We start from the raw sequence: 17,456 nt of genomic DNA, 5'->3' as shown, positions 1-17,456 counted from the left end.
GAAAGAACACAGCCCAAATTCATGAGTTATCAGAATTCAAAACATCACAGCCAAGGTATTCATCGTACTGTAATGTGAGATATGAAGGCTCTTTGTTGACTTATGTGAACCACCTATTGTATAAAACATACCGATAACCAGTGATTACACGAGAAAGTAAAATCGTAACGTTAGGTTAAGTATAACTTAAATGCAAGAAAGTTTTATACCCGATGAACAAGTAACGTAATTCCATTCATGCTGGGAAGTGGGAAAAAAATGTCAGCAACTTGAACGCGTTTTACATATTCAAAAAGTTGTTTGTTATTCCCTGCAGCTCAGGCAACGTTGTTCTGGGTAGTGTCTGGCTGGTCGACTTACTGACGTCACACCCACTACAACCTCATCTATCCCAGCCTCCTCTTCTCTGTCCTTCCTTCTCTTCCTCATCCGTCCCTACACGCCTGTCTGCTACGTCCCTCCTCTTCTCTACCCTTCCGTCTCCTCTCGTCCTTGTTGCATTTTTCCCTTCCTCGCCTCCCTCTCTCCCTAACATTTTCTTCTCTAGTGCATCCCCTAATCCTCATCCTTCTTTCACTGCCTTCTTTCGTTATCCACTATACCCCAAAATCCATCCTTAACCCCCTCTCACTCTCATTCCCGACTCAGCATGACCGAGAGTAAAAAGGTATTGGAAAATATCCCCTTACCAGTTCATTTCTGCATATGACATCAGTATTGTCATTCATGTTTGTCATTTAAACTTTTTAGCAGGTAGGAACATACAAATAACACACAAGAATAAACAGAAACGTATTGTGCAAAATAAATCGCCGAGGAAGAGGAGCTACGAAGGCTGTTAAATCCATGAGAATGCCACTCTAACTGATCTAACCTCGTAGCCTTCATTTGGGCAGATAATTACACACGGTCACTGAAGCACTATTTTGTACTGTTTCGCTTCTTCCTCATGCCAGATATAACAAATTACAAGAGCAATTAACCTTTTGAATCCGGTGACGTCTTTATATCATTCTTCTTACCACCAGACTATTGTATATTAGTTGTGGGCGGCTTCTCGTACTGAAGGGGTTGCTGAAGGCTACATTTACCTCATCCTGCTCGAAAATATTCTCCTGAGGTGAATAATGGCCTCTGAAATTAGCAAGTATAAATTAAGAAAGACGTCAGCTGAGTGAAAAGGTTAACTCTTAATTAACCTAATAAACTAGTGATTATATTTAAATGAAACAGAAGAAGGAAAAACAAATTAAGTAAAAAAAAAAAGCTATATACACTAGATTACAGGTGTTCTTCGTTCATAAAAAAATCTATAACAGTTAGACTTGAGCTGTTGTTGGTTGTAGCTTGGGGGGAAACTAATTTGAGGAAACAAGTTCCAAAGAGTCGCATTTCTGGGCATAAATTCTAATGCTTAGCGTAATTTGAGTGAGATGTGCCGCAGACAAGCTGGGTAACCGAGCTGTTCAATATATAGTGTTCCCAGTCTAAATAAACTATATCTAGCTGTCTATAGCCAGACGCCTTAATCCCGTAAGGGGTGGCCACAAATAAATCGCCTCCATGTCGCCCTTTCCCCTGCCATTTTGCTGCCCGCCTTCCAACTTACACCATCTTTTCTGATATACCTCTCTACTCCATCCCTCCATCTCATCCTCAGCCTACTCCTCCTTCCCCCCTTCCACCTCACTCACATACATCTCTAGTTAGTCTCTTACTTTCACTCACTGAAAAAATAAAAAACATAACAGCCAATTGAAGCTTGTTAGCCAGCACACAACTCTGCTGCTTAACATGGATTGCTTCTTTTTATTTGCATTGGAGATGGTTCATGTCTGATTGGGTTATAGTTGTATTTGTTTTTATTTATTGTCATTATTATTCATTCAACTTTTTTTTAATTACTTGTGCCATAAATGGGGGCGCCAACCATGTGTCTACTCTCAAGTGACACTGGATGACACTAAACTATTCCCAGTACTCCAGGAAGCCATTTACTACGTTGGGTGGTAACCATATAACCATTAAATTGATTACGTTGCTCTAAGCGGATGTGGCCTATTAGGGTTAGAGATCAAGGGATGTTTAGGGTTTAATGCTCACGTTAAACCACCAAGAGCCAAGTGAAAGGTCCTCCTTGCCTTAAATGTATAGATTAAGCCTAATGCCGGGCTCCTACGTTTCTTATTTCAGGGGCAATACGGAATTGGATGACATACTACAGTCGTTTGATCAGAACATCCCTCACACTGTACTTTGTCATATCTCGTTAATGTACTTTGTTCACCTTAAATTGGTCTAAAATTACAATATCTCCATCTTATATTCTGATATATGTATCTATATTTATATGTCTATATCTGTATATGTCTGGCTGTCCATCTACGTATCTGTCTGTCAGTTTATCTATATCAATGTCTATCTTAATGTCTATCTGTCTGTAAAATATAACAGCGCCCACCATCAACACAATCAGTGTAGTTCTATCTTCAAGTGACTCTACACATAGTGACAAACCAAATGGTTTCTTCTGATCCACGAAACTGTTTACTACGTTTATTGGTAATCAGATAACCAAATACCGGTCGACTATTGTTAGTCTGGTGGGTTAAGGCACTCCAGTGGGATGTACCATAGTCCATAAGGGTTTACATACGAGTGTGAGGTGTGGTTGTGTTCATTTCTCACATAATGCTACTAGGGGAAGAACGACTGGTCTGTCATATTAAATGTTTGGGCTAAGTAGTCTAGCCCTGAGCATTGCTTAATTTCAGTGCTTACTTCCCAGGTAGTGGCGAGCGAATGCAAGCCTGCATCTTTGTGTGTGTGGGGGGGAGGGGGTTGAAGATCTGGCGCTGTGGGTTGACTAAATCTTTATTTGGGAACGGACATACTCACTGTCCAGAACTGGATGCTTAACATATGCAGTATAGGTTTGTATGTAGTTTCCTAGGTTTGTCTGTGTGACTGGCAGAGTTGTTGTCAGAGTTCGTGCGTCCTTGTTTACGTTGTGACGTCACCGTATAAGGGCTACGGAGTGGGGCTGGGTAAGTGGGCTAAGTGGCCATTACCCAGCGTAGAGCCTCTAGCGTATTACGTCATCTGCCACAGGTAAAGGCATGCTATCCGTAGTTGAAATTGGTGTGTGACTTTCACTCTTAGCGTGACGTTCATTATACACTGCTTTGGAAATAATGACGAACTTGTGCACGATGCTGCGGCTCTGTTTACGAAATTCAGGACTGAAAGTAAACTGTTCTTCTTTTTTTTTTAATACAAAATCTTGCGGAACTTTGTGTGTGTGTGTGTGTGTGTGTGTGTGTGTGTGTGTGTGTGTGAGAGAGAGAGAGAGAGAGAGAGAGAGATGCGTGCATGAGACTAATATGTGACTGATGTGAATGAATTTATCAAGGCGCACGGTATGCGAGAGTGTGACAGTTGCACTGGCAAGTATAGTAGTAATATTAGCCCCTTCAGGACGACTACACCCCTTATTTTTGTTGTTATATTTTCGTGCTACAGCTTAACGGCTTTTTCCAGCATAAAAGAGGCGCCTCGCAGTGAAGAGGTTAGAATCAGTCCCCCTTAACCCTTCCCGCACCATGATGCCTTTCTAATATGACTCGAGCTGCCACCAAACGAATAATTCAGCAAAACAGAGAGATCTCGTAGTGAAAGGATTAAATAATTCACTACAGTGACGTCAGTTTTCATTTCATACATACAGTCTCCAGATTATTTTGTTTAGACAGAGAGATTTTTCAGATTGTAGGAACTGGACAGCCTACAGTGAATGCCTTTGTTAAATTAAATGTCCTTGTAATAGCAATTGTACAGATAAAAATGATCGTAGTGAAAGATACTTCTTACGACACTATTGCCATGATGTAACGTGGTGGTGGCCGTTCACTCTTCGACATTGTGCATTCTGCAGCCCCGTTTATGCCTCGTTAGCGTGAGCTGGTCCTCTGGCCGCTCCTCGCACGTGTGCTGGATGTACCGTACAGTTCCTGCTGCCCTGTCTCACCTCACTTCACATTACATCACATTCTCTTTCTCTCTCTCTCTCTCTCTATACTGAGGTAATGTGGAGTAGACATTGGAGTGTGGAGTAATAGTTTATGGAATGAGTAGTGTGGAGTTCTAGACTTTGGTGTGCATAAAGCTTCTACTTATACTCATTATGTGCACAACTATTGCCACATCAGCAGTCGGCACACATACAAGGAAGACATACGCATAGGCATCACATACAAACATCATCAGCATACAGGCACCGTTTTTAATTAATTATAACTATACGTAGGAGATTCGTTATGCCTCTTCTTCCTCCTCGTCTTTCTTCTTTTGCCACTCTCTCTCCTGATCTTCGTGCCAGATCCGTCAGCCTTGATGTGTAAGGAACCTGTGAATTAGTGAGGATGTGGAAGCAGCAGAGGTAGTGATGTCGATTTCGCGGTCAAGATTTCATTTTAGTGGGGAGTCAGAATTCTTCGGTACTTGTGTGTGATTATGTAAATTATAGTCGACATATTGCCATGGTTGGACTGACAGACACATAAGATCATTTTCAAGTCACAAATAATGTGTTTCTGTAGGAAGAACAAGGAAATAAGGTTGTTGATTATTGTCAGACCTCTTATTCATTCCGCAAAATTAGTTAGGAGAAGAAGCAACCATCAGTTTTTTAGTAAGTTATTTAGTGTGCTTATAATAAGGTGTTTGATGCTAGTTTGTGGTGGGATTATTTGTCATGATGTGCGGGTGTTGATTAGCATATTGTTACTGTGGTACTTAGATTTGTGGTGGTGTGGTATGGATGTGGGTATTGTGTTGTAATACAGATGTCTTACCGTGGTCTGGTGAATGTTTTTTTTTCTCTGCATTAAATTTGTTTTTCCTTCCTCTGCTCTTCTGTAAAAAAGGAGAAAAGAAAAAGAAAAAAGTGTGAAAGTAAAATTAGCACTATGGTTACTGGGATCTATTTGGGGTTTTGTGATGAGCGAAATATGGACGAGAAAGAAAAAAAAAAGGAAAAAAGAAAGAAAGAATTGATATTGAGGTTTAGGCTGTCGAGTGATAAAAGATTGTGATTTAGATACAGTAGGATGATTTAAGAGATTGTGGTGTGGATAATGTGTGGTGGGTAGTGTGATGTTACAAAGGTGATAGTGTGGGTAGTGTAGATGGGCAAGGGTGGTGATGTGTGGTGGTAGTGATGGTGGTGCGGTAGTGTGGAGCGGTAAACTGTGGTGTGGGTAGTGCGAAATAGCAGTGGTGGTGGTGGTGGTGATGTGGTAATGAGGAGTGGTAAAGTGTGGGTTGGTGGTGTGGTAGTGTGGAGTGGTAGACTGTGGTGTGGGTAGCGTGAAATAGCAGAAGTGGTGATGGTGGTGTGGTAATGTGGAGTGGTAGTGTGGAGTGTTAGGGATGTTGGTGTAGTAGTGTGGAGTGGTAGACTGTGGTGTCGTGGTGTGGAGTGTTAGGAATGTTGGTGTGGTAGTGTGGTGTGGCATTGTGGTGATGTGGAGTGGATCTTACCTCTCTTACGCAGCGCCTGGTGTGGTTGTGATGTGGAGCAGCGGTACAGCACGTGGTGGACGCCTCCCACCTCACACTCCACCTCACTAGCCTCCATTGCCTTCACTCCGTCACTCTTCCCCTTGCACACTTTCCAGTACTCCTCCACGCTCCCCCTTACCCTCACGTGCTCTCCCTCACCCTCACGAACTCTCCTTCACCCTCACGAACTCTTCTTATCCTTCACGAATACTTCCTCCCTCCCTCACGCCCTCTTCCTTGCTTTCACGAACTCTCTCACGTTTACTCGCACGCTCTCTCCCACACCCTAATTCACGCAGTCTTCCTCGCCTTCACCCTCTCGCACTCTTCCTCTGCTCCCGCGACCCTTACCCTCAGTCACTCTCCTTCACTCAAGACACTCACCCTCTGGCACTCTCCTTCACTTAAGCACTCTCCTTCCCTTTGGCACTCACCTCTCACTCTCAGAACTCTTCTTCACTCAGACACGCACCGTCTTACCCTCAGGCACTCTCCTTCACTCAGGCACTCACCCTCAGGCACTCTCCTTCACTCAGACTCTCACCGTCAGGCTCTCTTCTTCACCCACACACCCTCCCTAACTCACACACCCTCCTCACGAACTCCGCGTCACTCTCACGCACTTCCCCTCACCGTCACGAGCGTAATAACTGAAGGGAATGGGATGAACTGAAATAACTAACGGCGCTGGGGTTTCTTTCTCTCAGGTAATACCACCAGTGGGAATAAGCTGATCATCTACCCATAAACTTACTAGAGTAACTGATTAGCCTCGGACACCTAAACCTCGAAGGGAAACGGGGAGTATTATAGGCTTGGATGTCACCGTTTTATGAGAGAGAGAGAGAGAGAGAGAATGTGAGTCCTCTTCGGAAATACTTTATCGATGCGAGACTTGTTTAAGCCCCTTCAGTGCGATGACGTAATGTTACACTTTTTTCTCCGTCACAGATGATTGTCCAAGGGAAATCCTCTCGTAGTAAAGGGGTTAGGAAGTATTCGCCAACCTCTTCAGCAAGATTGTCTGTTTTAATTGTTCTTTTATCTTCAGACGATTTTATTAAACTTAGGAAAGATCTCCCGCACTGAAGGTTGAAAAGCCTTGGAGTTGAGGAGTCACCGTATTGTGGAGGATACTGGGAGGCGGAGGGAGGTGCTCTTGGAGGCTGTGGAGGTTACAGTGAACAAAGAGAGGCAAGGGAGGTGTGACTGGAGGCTATGGATGTAACGATAAACAAAGATAGGAGTGCTTGGGCGCTGTGGAGGTAACGGCGAGCAACGGGAGGCAAGGGAGGTATTCGTGGAGGCTATGCAGGTAACGGAGAGCAGAGGGAGGCGGAGGTGGGTATTGAATGTGTTGGAGGCTTCGTGATGATTGTTGGAGGTGGCACTGGGTGGAGAGGAGTCAGCGAAGACACTTGAATGACCACCCTTTAAACTCTTTGCCTTCTTTTTGCACTTAATTACGCAGTATAATCAGCCTTATCTTTCTCAGTGCACATTTACCTTGTTTACAGGAACACGAAACTTACATTTTTTTTTCTTGTAATCAGTGTACTTTGAAAATACTTAAGACATCAATATCGTTTCCAGTTAAGAGTACATTGTCTGAATTTCCGTGGTGTACAGTCCTGGATTATTAAAACGTTCCACTTTCTCGTTGAACAAGTATGAAACTCGTATAATATTTTGATAAGTTATTTCGCTATGAAGGTCGCATCACTGAGTTCCGAGAATTATTGTTCACCATTTCGTTATTTATCGTTATGGAATGGATCGATGTTTATGTCGCCAACTGTGCTTTTGTTATTCTTCTTTAAGAGTGGGTCAGTATTTATGGACTCAGCTGTGCGTGTTAGCGGCAAGGGTGACACATCCTACCCCGACCAACGCTGGCGGCATACTGGTGCTGCTGCTCAGTGCTCACACTGTTGGCCTAGGGTGGGTGAGAGGCGGCAGGTGGCCCTCGCACCCAAGGTCGTAGGAGTTAGAACAGCACGGCAAGGCAGACAAGGGGAGCTGTGTACGTCATGCGAGGTGCTGGTGGAGATGAGGGTGAGTTGTATACTCCTCCAGGAAAAGTATCGAGCCACTTAAAGCAATTAACATTTTCAAACTGGACGAAGCGTCGTGTTACCCAGTGACACTAGTGCAGATAAAATGCTTGGTACTGTTATTACTTTGAAAATATATTAAAGGGCACAGTAAAGGATACTGTATACTCTTAGATACCTGCGTAGTGGATCTGTTTGTGTCTGAGGGCTTTGCCTATTTCCAAAGTCATCGAACCCCAGTGGCGCAATACTTTTTTTTTTTTTTTTTTTAAGGGGTATATGTCTTTGGAGGAGGGTGAGCTGTGTACCTCATTTGAGATGTTGGTGGTGGAATGAGCTTCATGCATTGTGGGAAATAAAGGTGAGCTTAGTACGTCGTGGGAGGTGGTGGGGTGAGCTTTGTGCGTCGTGGGAGGTGATGAGTTGTGTATGTCACAGGAGTTAGTGAGATGAGCTTTCTACGTTGTGAGAGGTGGTGGAATGAGCTTTGTACGTTGTGAGGTGGTGGGATGAGCTCTGTATGTCGTGGGCGGTGGTGGGATGAACTCTAAGTTGTGTTAAGTGGTGGGGAGAGCTGTGTACGTCGCGGGAGGTGGTGGGAGAGTTCTGTACGCCGTGATAAGTGGTGAGGAGAGCTCTACGTCGTGGTAAGTGGTGAGGAGAGCTCTACGTCGTGGTAAGTGGCGGGGAGAGCTCTGAACGTCGTGGGAAGTAAGCGTAACCTCGGTACTACATGGGAAGGAGATATTAAAGAGAATTGACTGACAGGAGTGGAAGAAGTGAGGGTCATAGGACAGCGTGAACGGATGGAGAAAAAAGAGGGAGAGAACTGATCGCGATGCAGAAGAGATGAAATTCGTAAAAACAAGCTGGCCAAAAAATGAGAGGGCCGAATGACCGCAAAAATCTCACGTCTTTGATCCACTCGTCATGCAGGAGCTGAGTTCTTCCCTTGATCCTCATTCCACCCACCCTCCTTTTCACCCTCTTCCCATCCACTCTTCCTTTTTTCACCCCATCTACCTACAAACACTCCCCTCTCCTACCCGCCCACCACCTCTTCACATCACCCCTCCCATCCACCCATACACCCTTCACATTTCTCCTCCCACCCACCCACCCACCCACCATGCCTTCACCCCTCCCTTCCATCAACCTCCACTTGCCCCCTCCTACCCACTCGCACAGCACCTCCCCGTCCCCCCACTCACCCTCTCCACCTCCCTCTCAGCACGCTTCCAAGTACCGTTGATCGCTGCGTACCGTATATACAGTAGTTCGCGTGTGTTGTGTGTACCGAATAAACGACATTCCATACATTGTCTTCCCCCTAGCGTTACATTTCCGCTGTATATCATTGGGAAGATGAAGTATAAAAGTAATTTACTCGTGGAAAATCAGCCAACCAGTGAGCATTTCACGGTGGGATTCCTATGGGTGTCACTGAATTATGGGAGGACGGCATGTGCATCGTAGTTAATTGATGAGGAAGCGTAGCAACCCGCAGAGACCCAGATAGAAATTAATATTTATAATATCAATAATTTTCATGCAGTCAGTCAGCCACAAGGTCATGTTATATGTTGAACTCATGCTAACTTTAGCTTTGTTTATCGGTAAATAACAAAATGCTGCTTGTCAGCTAACAATTGCAAGTTAAGCATTTGTGTATACACTTTTACCATTTTCTGCTACCTGACAGGAGATTGTTAACGTTAGCAGAAATGTTTTGTGTATACGGACCTAGGAATCCAATAGTGTGTGAGGAGAGGGAGGCTTGTAGGTAGAGGGGTATGTAGTGTGGTGTGGTGTGGTGGAGTAGAGTGAGGGTTGTGGGTGGAGATTAGGTGTGTAGTGGAGCAGAGTGAGGGTTGTGGGTGGAGGGATGACTGTGAGGTGTGGTGTGGAGTGATGTGGTGGAGCAGAGGGAGGGTTGTGGGGAAAGGGATGGCTGTGTGCTGTGGTATGTGGCGTGGTGTGGTGGAGCAGAGGGAGTGTTGTCGGGGGAGTGGTGGTTGTGCGGTGTGAAGACGGGGGGGAGGGTTTTGGGGGAGTGGTGGATATGTGGTGTAAGGCCGGGAGGGAGGGTTGTGGGTGGAGGGATGGCTGTGTGGCGTGGAGACGGGAGGGAGGCTTCACGTTTATGGCGACCTTTTGACTCTGCCTGCCTGATCAAGAACAGTTAATGAAGGACGACCCGTTTTCACCACTGGTAACCGAAGAAAACGATACTAGGGTTGGAAAAAATACATAGAAAGATTTGATAATGTTTACTGAAATGTGATGTAACCCACTGTAGAAAAGAGCATTTGAACCACTGTAAAAGAGAAAATTTAACCCACTGTAAAAGACAGAATTTATACTTAATATCTTCATCAACTAGCATGCCTTAACTTAAATGGCAATGCCTTTAATCCAGCATTAATCTGCTATATTAAATTAAGAATAGCAGAGACACGAATTATATTTGCTTGTTTGAGTGTTTTTCCGTCACGTTCAGAGAGGCGCGGAAATACCTCACGAAAAGAGATCATTCATTCATGGAAACACCGGCGTCTACATTCTGTTCCTCTGACTAAGAAAGAATGTCTAAACTGTCTGCTGTATCGTTCACCTCTCCTCTCCAACCTCACGTCTTTGGATGAGGAAATCGATCTGTCCGGAGACCAGCAACGTTTGTTTTGGTGAGTTCATTGCAGTTTTACTTAAACATGGGTGTTCGTCGAGCGGGTGACATGCGTTGCGTCATTGAAACGTTAAAGGGGTATTCATGAAATGGGCGTGAGGAGCAAGAATGGATGAACTGGTGGTGGGCGGTTGGGATGGGGCAGGAAAGTATGGAAAGTATACCCAGTGAAACTGGGTATTGCAGGATTAGTTGAGTGTAGCGAAGGGTTATTGCAAATTATATACCAAGAGTGAATATATCGGGAAGGGGGGCGGGATTAAAGAAATAAGCTTGCAGGACGAAGTGGGTGAGATGAACTGGATTTCTTTGCGGTTGGGTAGGGGTTATGAGAATATCCAGTCATCCATCCATCATCCAATCCTATGTTGCCCCATGAGGAGCGTATGAACCCGGGGCTAGGCAAGTTGGTCCTGACATTTAATATGAGAGTGACCAGCCTCACTCATCCCTGAGTGGCATTACGTGATCAGTAAACCCCAACCATCCCTTGGATATAAACCTACACAGGCTTAATCCGATTGGAGCGCCTCAATTACTCACAAAACCACCAGGCGTCATAATATGGTTATATGGTTACCACCTAGCGTAGTAGCCTAAATGGTTTCTTGGTGTACAGGAAACCATTTGGCTTGTCACTCAGTGTAGAGTCATCCACAAACAAAATGAAGAGGAAAGGACGAAGGAAAGAAAGACAGAATATGAGGGAAAGAAGGGAGGAAAGGGCAGACACCCAAAGCAGTACTACACCGAGCGAATATGAGAATATACATTGTGAAAATGGGTACTGTAGGATTAATGGCGTGAGTACTATTTCAAAGTGTTCCCCAATAAAATAGTAACAACAAAACAGGCCTGTGTTGCTTTCATTAGTCAGGCTTCTTGTGATGCAGACAACAACGTGACTGGATCCAGGCCTTGAGAGCTGGGAATGGAAATAATGAGAGTAGGAAACGGTGAAGAATGAGGGACGTGAAGAACAGGATTATGGGAGAGGGAGACGCACAGGATTAGTGTGCGGCAACTCCTTCTCCTCTTCTTAGCCCAATACTATTCACAATTTCAGTCACAATGAACCCCAGTTGATGTGAAAACTAAATGAGCTATGATGGTTACCCGGACGTGCGTAGTCACTGCGTGAATGTATATGAAGTAACCTCATTACAGTGTTCACCGTCTTCCATATTACAGACCATTATCACAAGGTCGTACTCTGTCCATCACTTTCCCTCTCACCGTGCATTCTCCTCTCTATGTACACCTAACACACACACACACACACACACACACACACACACACACACACACACACACACACATACCGGCTCTCACTTCCCGAGCGCGGGTGTAAAAATAAATTGTCGGACTGAAGGAGAGAGGCAGTAAGCTTATCAGAGCTAAATGAAGAGTCTTCGTAGTTAGAAGAGTAAATTATTTTTCTGATGATCCGGGTGGAGTGATGAGTGGCTGTGTTAAGACTGGAGAGATTTATCACTCACAGGCTACAATCTTATTGTAATATTATCTCCTTCATTTCCATCACTTATTTATAACACTGTCATTGTTTGAACAGCTCTGCACTTTCTTGCAGCCAATGCCACTTAACAGCCTGAGAGATAATATGATCACGTTTAAAACTCTCATGGCCGTAAGAACGCAAGCATTCTTTTTCAGTCACGCCGACAACTGTATTAATCTTTGAGTAAATCCTATGAGGCTAAGAGAGTTAACATAATCATGATAGGACCATACAAATTTATTCAGAGAAGGAGGGACCTCGTACTTCAGGGATTAAATGAGGTCACCATGGTGCCTACCGACGTTCATATATCAGTATAATTGCGGCCAAATCAATACCCATCACAGCCGTGACCGTCAGACTCATGCCCATTACGACTGTGTCAGATCCATCCACTGAGCCCATCCCATTATGCCCATGCCCATCCCAGCCCTGTCCATCAGATCCATGCCAATCATAACTCTCCATCAGATCCATGCCAGTCACAAATGTCCACTAAATCCATGTCAGTCACAAACGTTCACCAAACCCATGCTAGGCACAACTGTCCAACATATCCATGCCAGGCAGCTGTAAGTCTTCTATGAGAACCATGTCTGATATCCCTGCCTTTGCCACTCAGTACGTGCGTGTCACTCTGTCACTGTCATGGCACAAGGCTGTCAACCGGAACTCACAGTTGACCCCGCCTGTGCCACAACCAGGTCATGCTCGGGGGTCACGGCTCCTGCTGGCGGACGCTACACTTACTTTTTGTGTGGTAATGATGCAGCATCCTGTTGCCGACGCTACTTCAAGCTGCGGGGCTGGGGCGGCTCATCTAGCAAAACACGCTTTGTTACTAACAGGACCTAAGTCACAGTTTTCATCATATTTTTGGTATTTCTGATCATTCCTAGCCATACAAAGCGAAATCTCCTTTTCAGCACTTTCCTTATTGTCTTATGTTAGGTCAAGAGCAAAGTGAACGTTACGATACGCCCGGTAGCAACACCACCACACACCCTACATCGTAAGGAGAGCAGAGATTCTACCCTTTCTTCAGAAAAAAAAAAAAATCATATGACACTGTATTTGCAGTAGTCAGTGGCATTAAACAAAAATGATAGAAATTAATGGGTACCTCACGGAGTAGTCAAGTATGCAACTGGTATCAAAATTGCTTTTGGTGAATCTGGAGCTGCCGGGTGTTGCGTCCATGTATTGCAAGCATATATTACTTAGTTAAAAATGTTTCATTCAGATTTCCGGACATTTACTTCTTGGCTAGATAAGTAATCATATCATGGAAAGGAAGAGGATATTTGAAGATGGATTTTATGATATGTTATAAACTGCAGCTTGGATTTTTTTTCTCTCTCTCCCTTTCTCTCTCTGTCTTCGGCTACAGTCATATTTCCAGTACGATGGGCAGGGTTCGCCGACAGTCTTGTGCCAGCATTGTGTCCTGCCCTCCATATTTCTCCTTCCTCCCCATATGTAATGAGTATACTTTATGGGCGTAGTCTGTCCGTGTTGAGCGTTGTGTTGCCTCACTAACAGTGGTTTAGGTTATGGGGAAGAGGATAGGGCTAGAATCATTATTTCTGCTTTATTTTTTTGCCACTTTTAAATCTGTTCTCACTATATACTGACTGGCTTACTTTTCCTGTCCTTCATATAGTGGAGAATGCAGCAGTAGTGCAGTGTTGTTAACAAATAATTTTACTTATCTCTTACAGATTAAGTTAATGTAGAATATAGCTTCTTTTCTGTTCAGTCATTCCTATGAAATTTCCATGACAGTTTTTCTGTGTTGCATGGTGGTCCTTCTCGTTTTTCCTGCCGGCTTCGGCTGGAGGGTTCGGTGTGTGGTCTGGGGGGGGGGGTAGAGCTGTCTTGTTTTGCCTTTCTTATCTTCATCTCGTGGAATTAAATATCATAATCAGTCTTCTATATAGCAAACAGCCCCGAATGGACCTACTACCCACCCATCCATAAAATTTATATTATTGTTGAGAAAAATCTACGGCAGTTGGCTACCATGTTTCCATAATGTTGACGATTATTTCTAATTAGTTCTAATTGTGGCCATCAGGGACGTCACTTTATCAACTGCAATGTACACATCTAAATTCGTCGTAAAAAATTACACCTGTTAGAGCTGTATAGAGAGTTCTGTATTCATCCACCTCAATTTTCTTAGAGGATAGACAGCTAGAGGCAACCATCTCTTACATATACAGTATACGGATTACCTGCCTCTCAACATGCTCCACCTGCTCTGTCACCTGCATTCCTCCCTTCCGCATAGGCATGACAGGTGTACGTTTTCTTTGTACCACCTGTCAGGTTTATTTCCTCATACAGTATCCCTGAATCTTCCTCACCTGAGAGAGAGAGAGAGAGAGATGGGATGGGGTGGGGGTGGGAGGTCAGAGGTCAGGGAAGAAGGGAGGTCAGAGGGCAAGCGGTAGTGGCTTTCCATCCTGTCTCCCTCCCTCCCTCCCTCCCCCTTCGTGTGTGTGTGTGTGTGTGTGTGTGTGTGTGTGTGTGTGTGTGTGTGTGTGTGTGTGTTGGAGGGAGAGAGAGAAAAAAAAACATCTCCAAGAACCTGTGTCAGTCCCTAGCAGCATTATCGTGTTAACCAGGATAGCGAGTTAACGAAACAGACGTAACGCAAGCTTAAGCCTTTCAGTACGGTGACTTTTTTTGTAATTCATTCCTGCTACCTGTACGTGATAATATTCGACATAGCTCTCATTGGTAGGTGGGGCGCTTACCATCCACTTACTCGATGTAGCGCTGCTCTCGGGTGTCTGCCCTTTCCTCTCCTCCATCCTTCTTTCCTTCCATCCTCTTCTGTCTTTCTTTCTTTCATTCTTTCCTCTTCTTTCTGCCTGTGGGTGACTCTACACTGGGTGACAAGCCAAATGGTTTCTTGTACACCAGGAAACCATTAACTACGCTGGGTGGTAACCATATAACCAAATTTTGGCGCCTGATGGTTTAATGGGTAATTAGAGCGCTCCAATCGGATTGAGCCGTTGAAGGTTTATATCCAAGGGGTGGTTGGGGTTTATTGCTCACGTAATGCCACTCAGGGATGAGTGGCTCCGCATGGGGCAACGTAGGACTGGATGATGGGTGGAGATCTCAGAAGTCAGATACAGCCTTCAGCAACCCTTCATCAACAGATCTACAGGGTGTGGCTGGGGAAGGAGTATTGGACAGTATGTTGGGTGTTTGTGGTACATCAATATCCCGGTATTCACTATAGTTTCATCAGGTAGCTCCTGCGAATAGTAAAAATCTTATGTAACTACGGCCCGCATTTTATAATCATGAATTTTCAGTGTTGCTCACCACACCTACCGTACCTAACAAGCCTAAACTAATCGTACGGACTTCATTCTGTTACCTTAATGACAGAAACGTTTACTAATCATACGAAACAATGATATAACCTAAAATTCCGTTACCTTCGCTCTTTTTTAAGTGATTTAACGTTAAATGAGTGGAATATTCTCTCCCAGATAAGAGCAGAGAATTAATGAAGTTGCCTTTGCATACTTCAGTTTAATAAAAAAATAAGAATGGTGGTTGTGCTAAGTTAGTAAAGCACTCGCTGTATGCCTTCGTTGTGACAAAATGAACTGTATTTTAATGCAGAAGAAGAGTGACAGCCTGTTTACACGGGACTCTCCTTCGTTGCTGGTGATAGTTGATTCTGTGACTTTCAGCACGATGTATTTGAGTTATCTATCTTAATCTTGTCATTGGATCTTATCCCTCCACACATGCTATAAATTTTTCTCTCATTCCATGGCCTCCTTCCATCTTCTCCTCCTCACTGCTGACTTTGCTCAGTTCCATCCCCTGTCTACTCTACCCTAACCGCCCCCCTTTCCCCCGCCTTCCTCCACCTCCCTCCAGCACCTTTTACTTTTCATTTTCCATGCCTCCTGAGTACTGACCAGTATCGTCTTCACTGCAGTACCTTTACGCAATCCCGTTCGTTTTATTGACTAACTCCCATTCTTCGTTTTCCCCCCCTCCCTCCCTTCCTCCCGTTCGCTTCATTGACGAACTCGCATTCTCCCTGTTTTCCAAAACCTCTCTTTCTCTCATTCCCTCCCTTTCTCTCAGTTTTCCTCTCTCCCTCCCTTTCTGTCTTCTTCTTTCCCTCCCTTTCTCCCCGTTTTCCCCACTCTCTCCTTTTCTTTCCCTCATTAACCGAACTCCCATTCTCTCAGTTTTCCCCACTTCATCCCTTTCTCTTTTTCCCGCATTCCCTCCCTTTCCCTGTTTATCTCAGTTTTCCCCACCTTCCCTTTCTCTCTAAGTTTTCCTCATTGCCTTCCTTTCCCAACAAACAGTGCTTGCTACAACGGAGGTAACCGCACCACCACCGCAGCTCGTCACCACCCATTTACCCTTACTCACTTTTTGCAGGCGTAACTCCAGTAAAAGTGAACCCTTCTCACCCACCTCCTCCCCCCGCCCCGCCCCTCCTCACGCACCCACCTGGCATGTACTGTATATTTTTTCCGAGTTTTCCACTGACTGAAACTCTCTTGTTATCTTTTAACTGTGTACTGTAAGTGTGAGTTTTGTGCAGAGAAAATGACAAGTGATGCTGTGAATATCGCGAGGCATATATATATATATATATATATATATATATATATATATATATATCATGAACCCGTATGCTCGTCGGTTAAGGAAGCTCCCTAACACCTCTTCCTTAGCGATTTATCTGTGGATATGGCTGGTTAATATCCTTTTGTGTTTTATTTGTGCAGAGTATGGCGATATTGGAAGGATTTTCATAACACAGTAGAGGACAGTAAGGGTAATAAAGTAAAATACATCGCTAAGAATAAGGTTTTTAGGGAGCTTCCTTACCCGACGAGAATATGAGTCACGAGGTTGACGCCTGCATGTACTGTACGAGCTGTCCATAAATAATTTTATATCTGTCGCCAGAGTATGAACTTCCCAGCGTCCCTGGTGAACCAGTTCCCATCCTGCACCAAGTCAGTGACCGTGCGAATGGAGGGGATGATAATTAAGCTCAAACAGGATCGTGAAGTGACAGTCAATGGGGTGGAGCTCAAGCAGTTGCCAGCCTGGGTCAATGGTGCCTACATCAAGACTGCCTCAAGCATCTTTATTATGGGTGAGATAGACACGTGTGTTTTTATATTGTTTTCTTACCCATGTGCATTGCATTAGTGTTTTGGGATACATTATGACTACTTTAATATACAATGCAGTACAACGATGATGATGATGATGATGATGATGATGATGTGATGTTGGTGGTAACTCATCGGGGTGACGGTATGTGTAATGTAACAAGTCTACGTGTTTCACAGGTTTAAAAAAAGATAAAAATGTTCTGTATCTTTGGTAATCTGTTTAGCATAACATGTAGCCTGGGAAAGACCAATTTTAATATGAAATAAGGAAAGGCTGCACCTGTTTGACGAAGAATTAATAATTTGTTTCTATCACACGTATAGCACCATCATCCCGTTGAAGGTACCACCTAGAGCAAAACTTGCTGCCAAACAGCTGAGCTCAATATTCTCAGTGGTCTTACTCGGGGTAATTTCAAATTCTCTACCAATATGTTAGGTTTGGGTAA

General features: G+C 44.3%; 2 protein-coding genes across 2 annotated transcripts in view; one reads left to right on the top strand and one right to left on the bottom strand.

Annotated features, from left to right (window-relative positions):
- The window catches only part of LOC145394118 (uncharacterized), a 26,030-nt gene extending 20,443 nt beyond the window's left edge, over positions 1 to 5,587 (bottom strand). Inside the window, exon 1 of the mRNA XM_080268098.1 lies at positions 5,542 to 5,587. The gene's annotated coding sequence lies outside the window, so the exon portion shown is untranslated. The remainder of the gene's footprint in view (positions 1 to 5,541) is intronic.
- Positions 1 to 17,456, top strand: part of Hml (hemolectin) — a 183,121-nt gene that overhangs the window by 44,923 nt on the left and 120,742 nt on the right. Inside the window, exon 19 of the mRNA XM_080268005.1 lies at positions 16,793 to 16,985. Within this exon, the coding sequence (XP_080124131.1) occupies positions 16,793 to 16,985 (193 nt within the window). The remainder of the gene's footprint in view (positions 1 to 16,792; positions 16,986 to 17,456) is intronic.

The sequence above is a fragment of the Coenobita brevimanus genome, chromosome 26 (genome assembly GCF_032717465.1).
Source record: "Coenobita brevimanus isolate Jiangsu-jjx chromosome 26, ASM3271746v2, whole genome shotgun sequence".
NCBI classification, from domain to species: Eukaryota; Metazoa; Arthropoda; class Malacostraca; order Decapoda; family Coenobitidae; genus Coenobita; species Coenobita brevimanus.
Note: the sequence above shows the minus strand (reverse complement) of the source record. Positions and strands in the feature narration are given on the sequence as shown.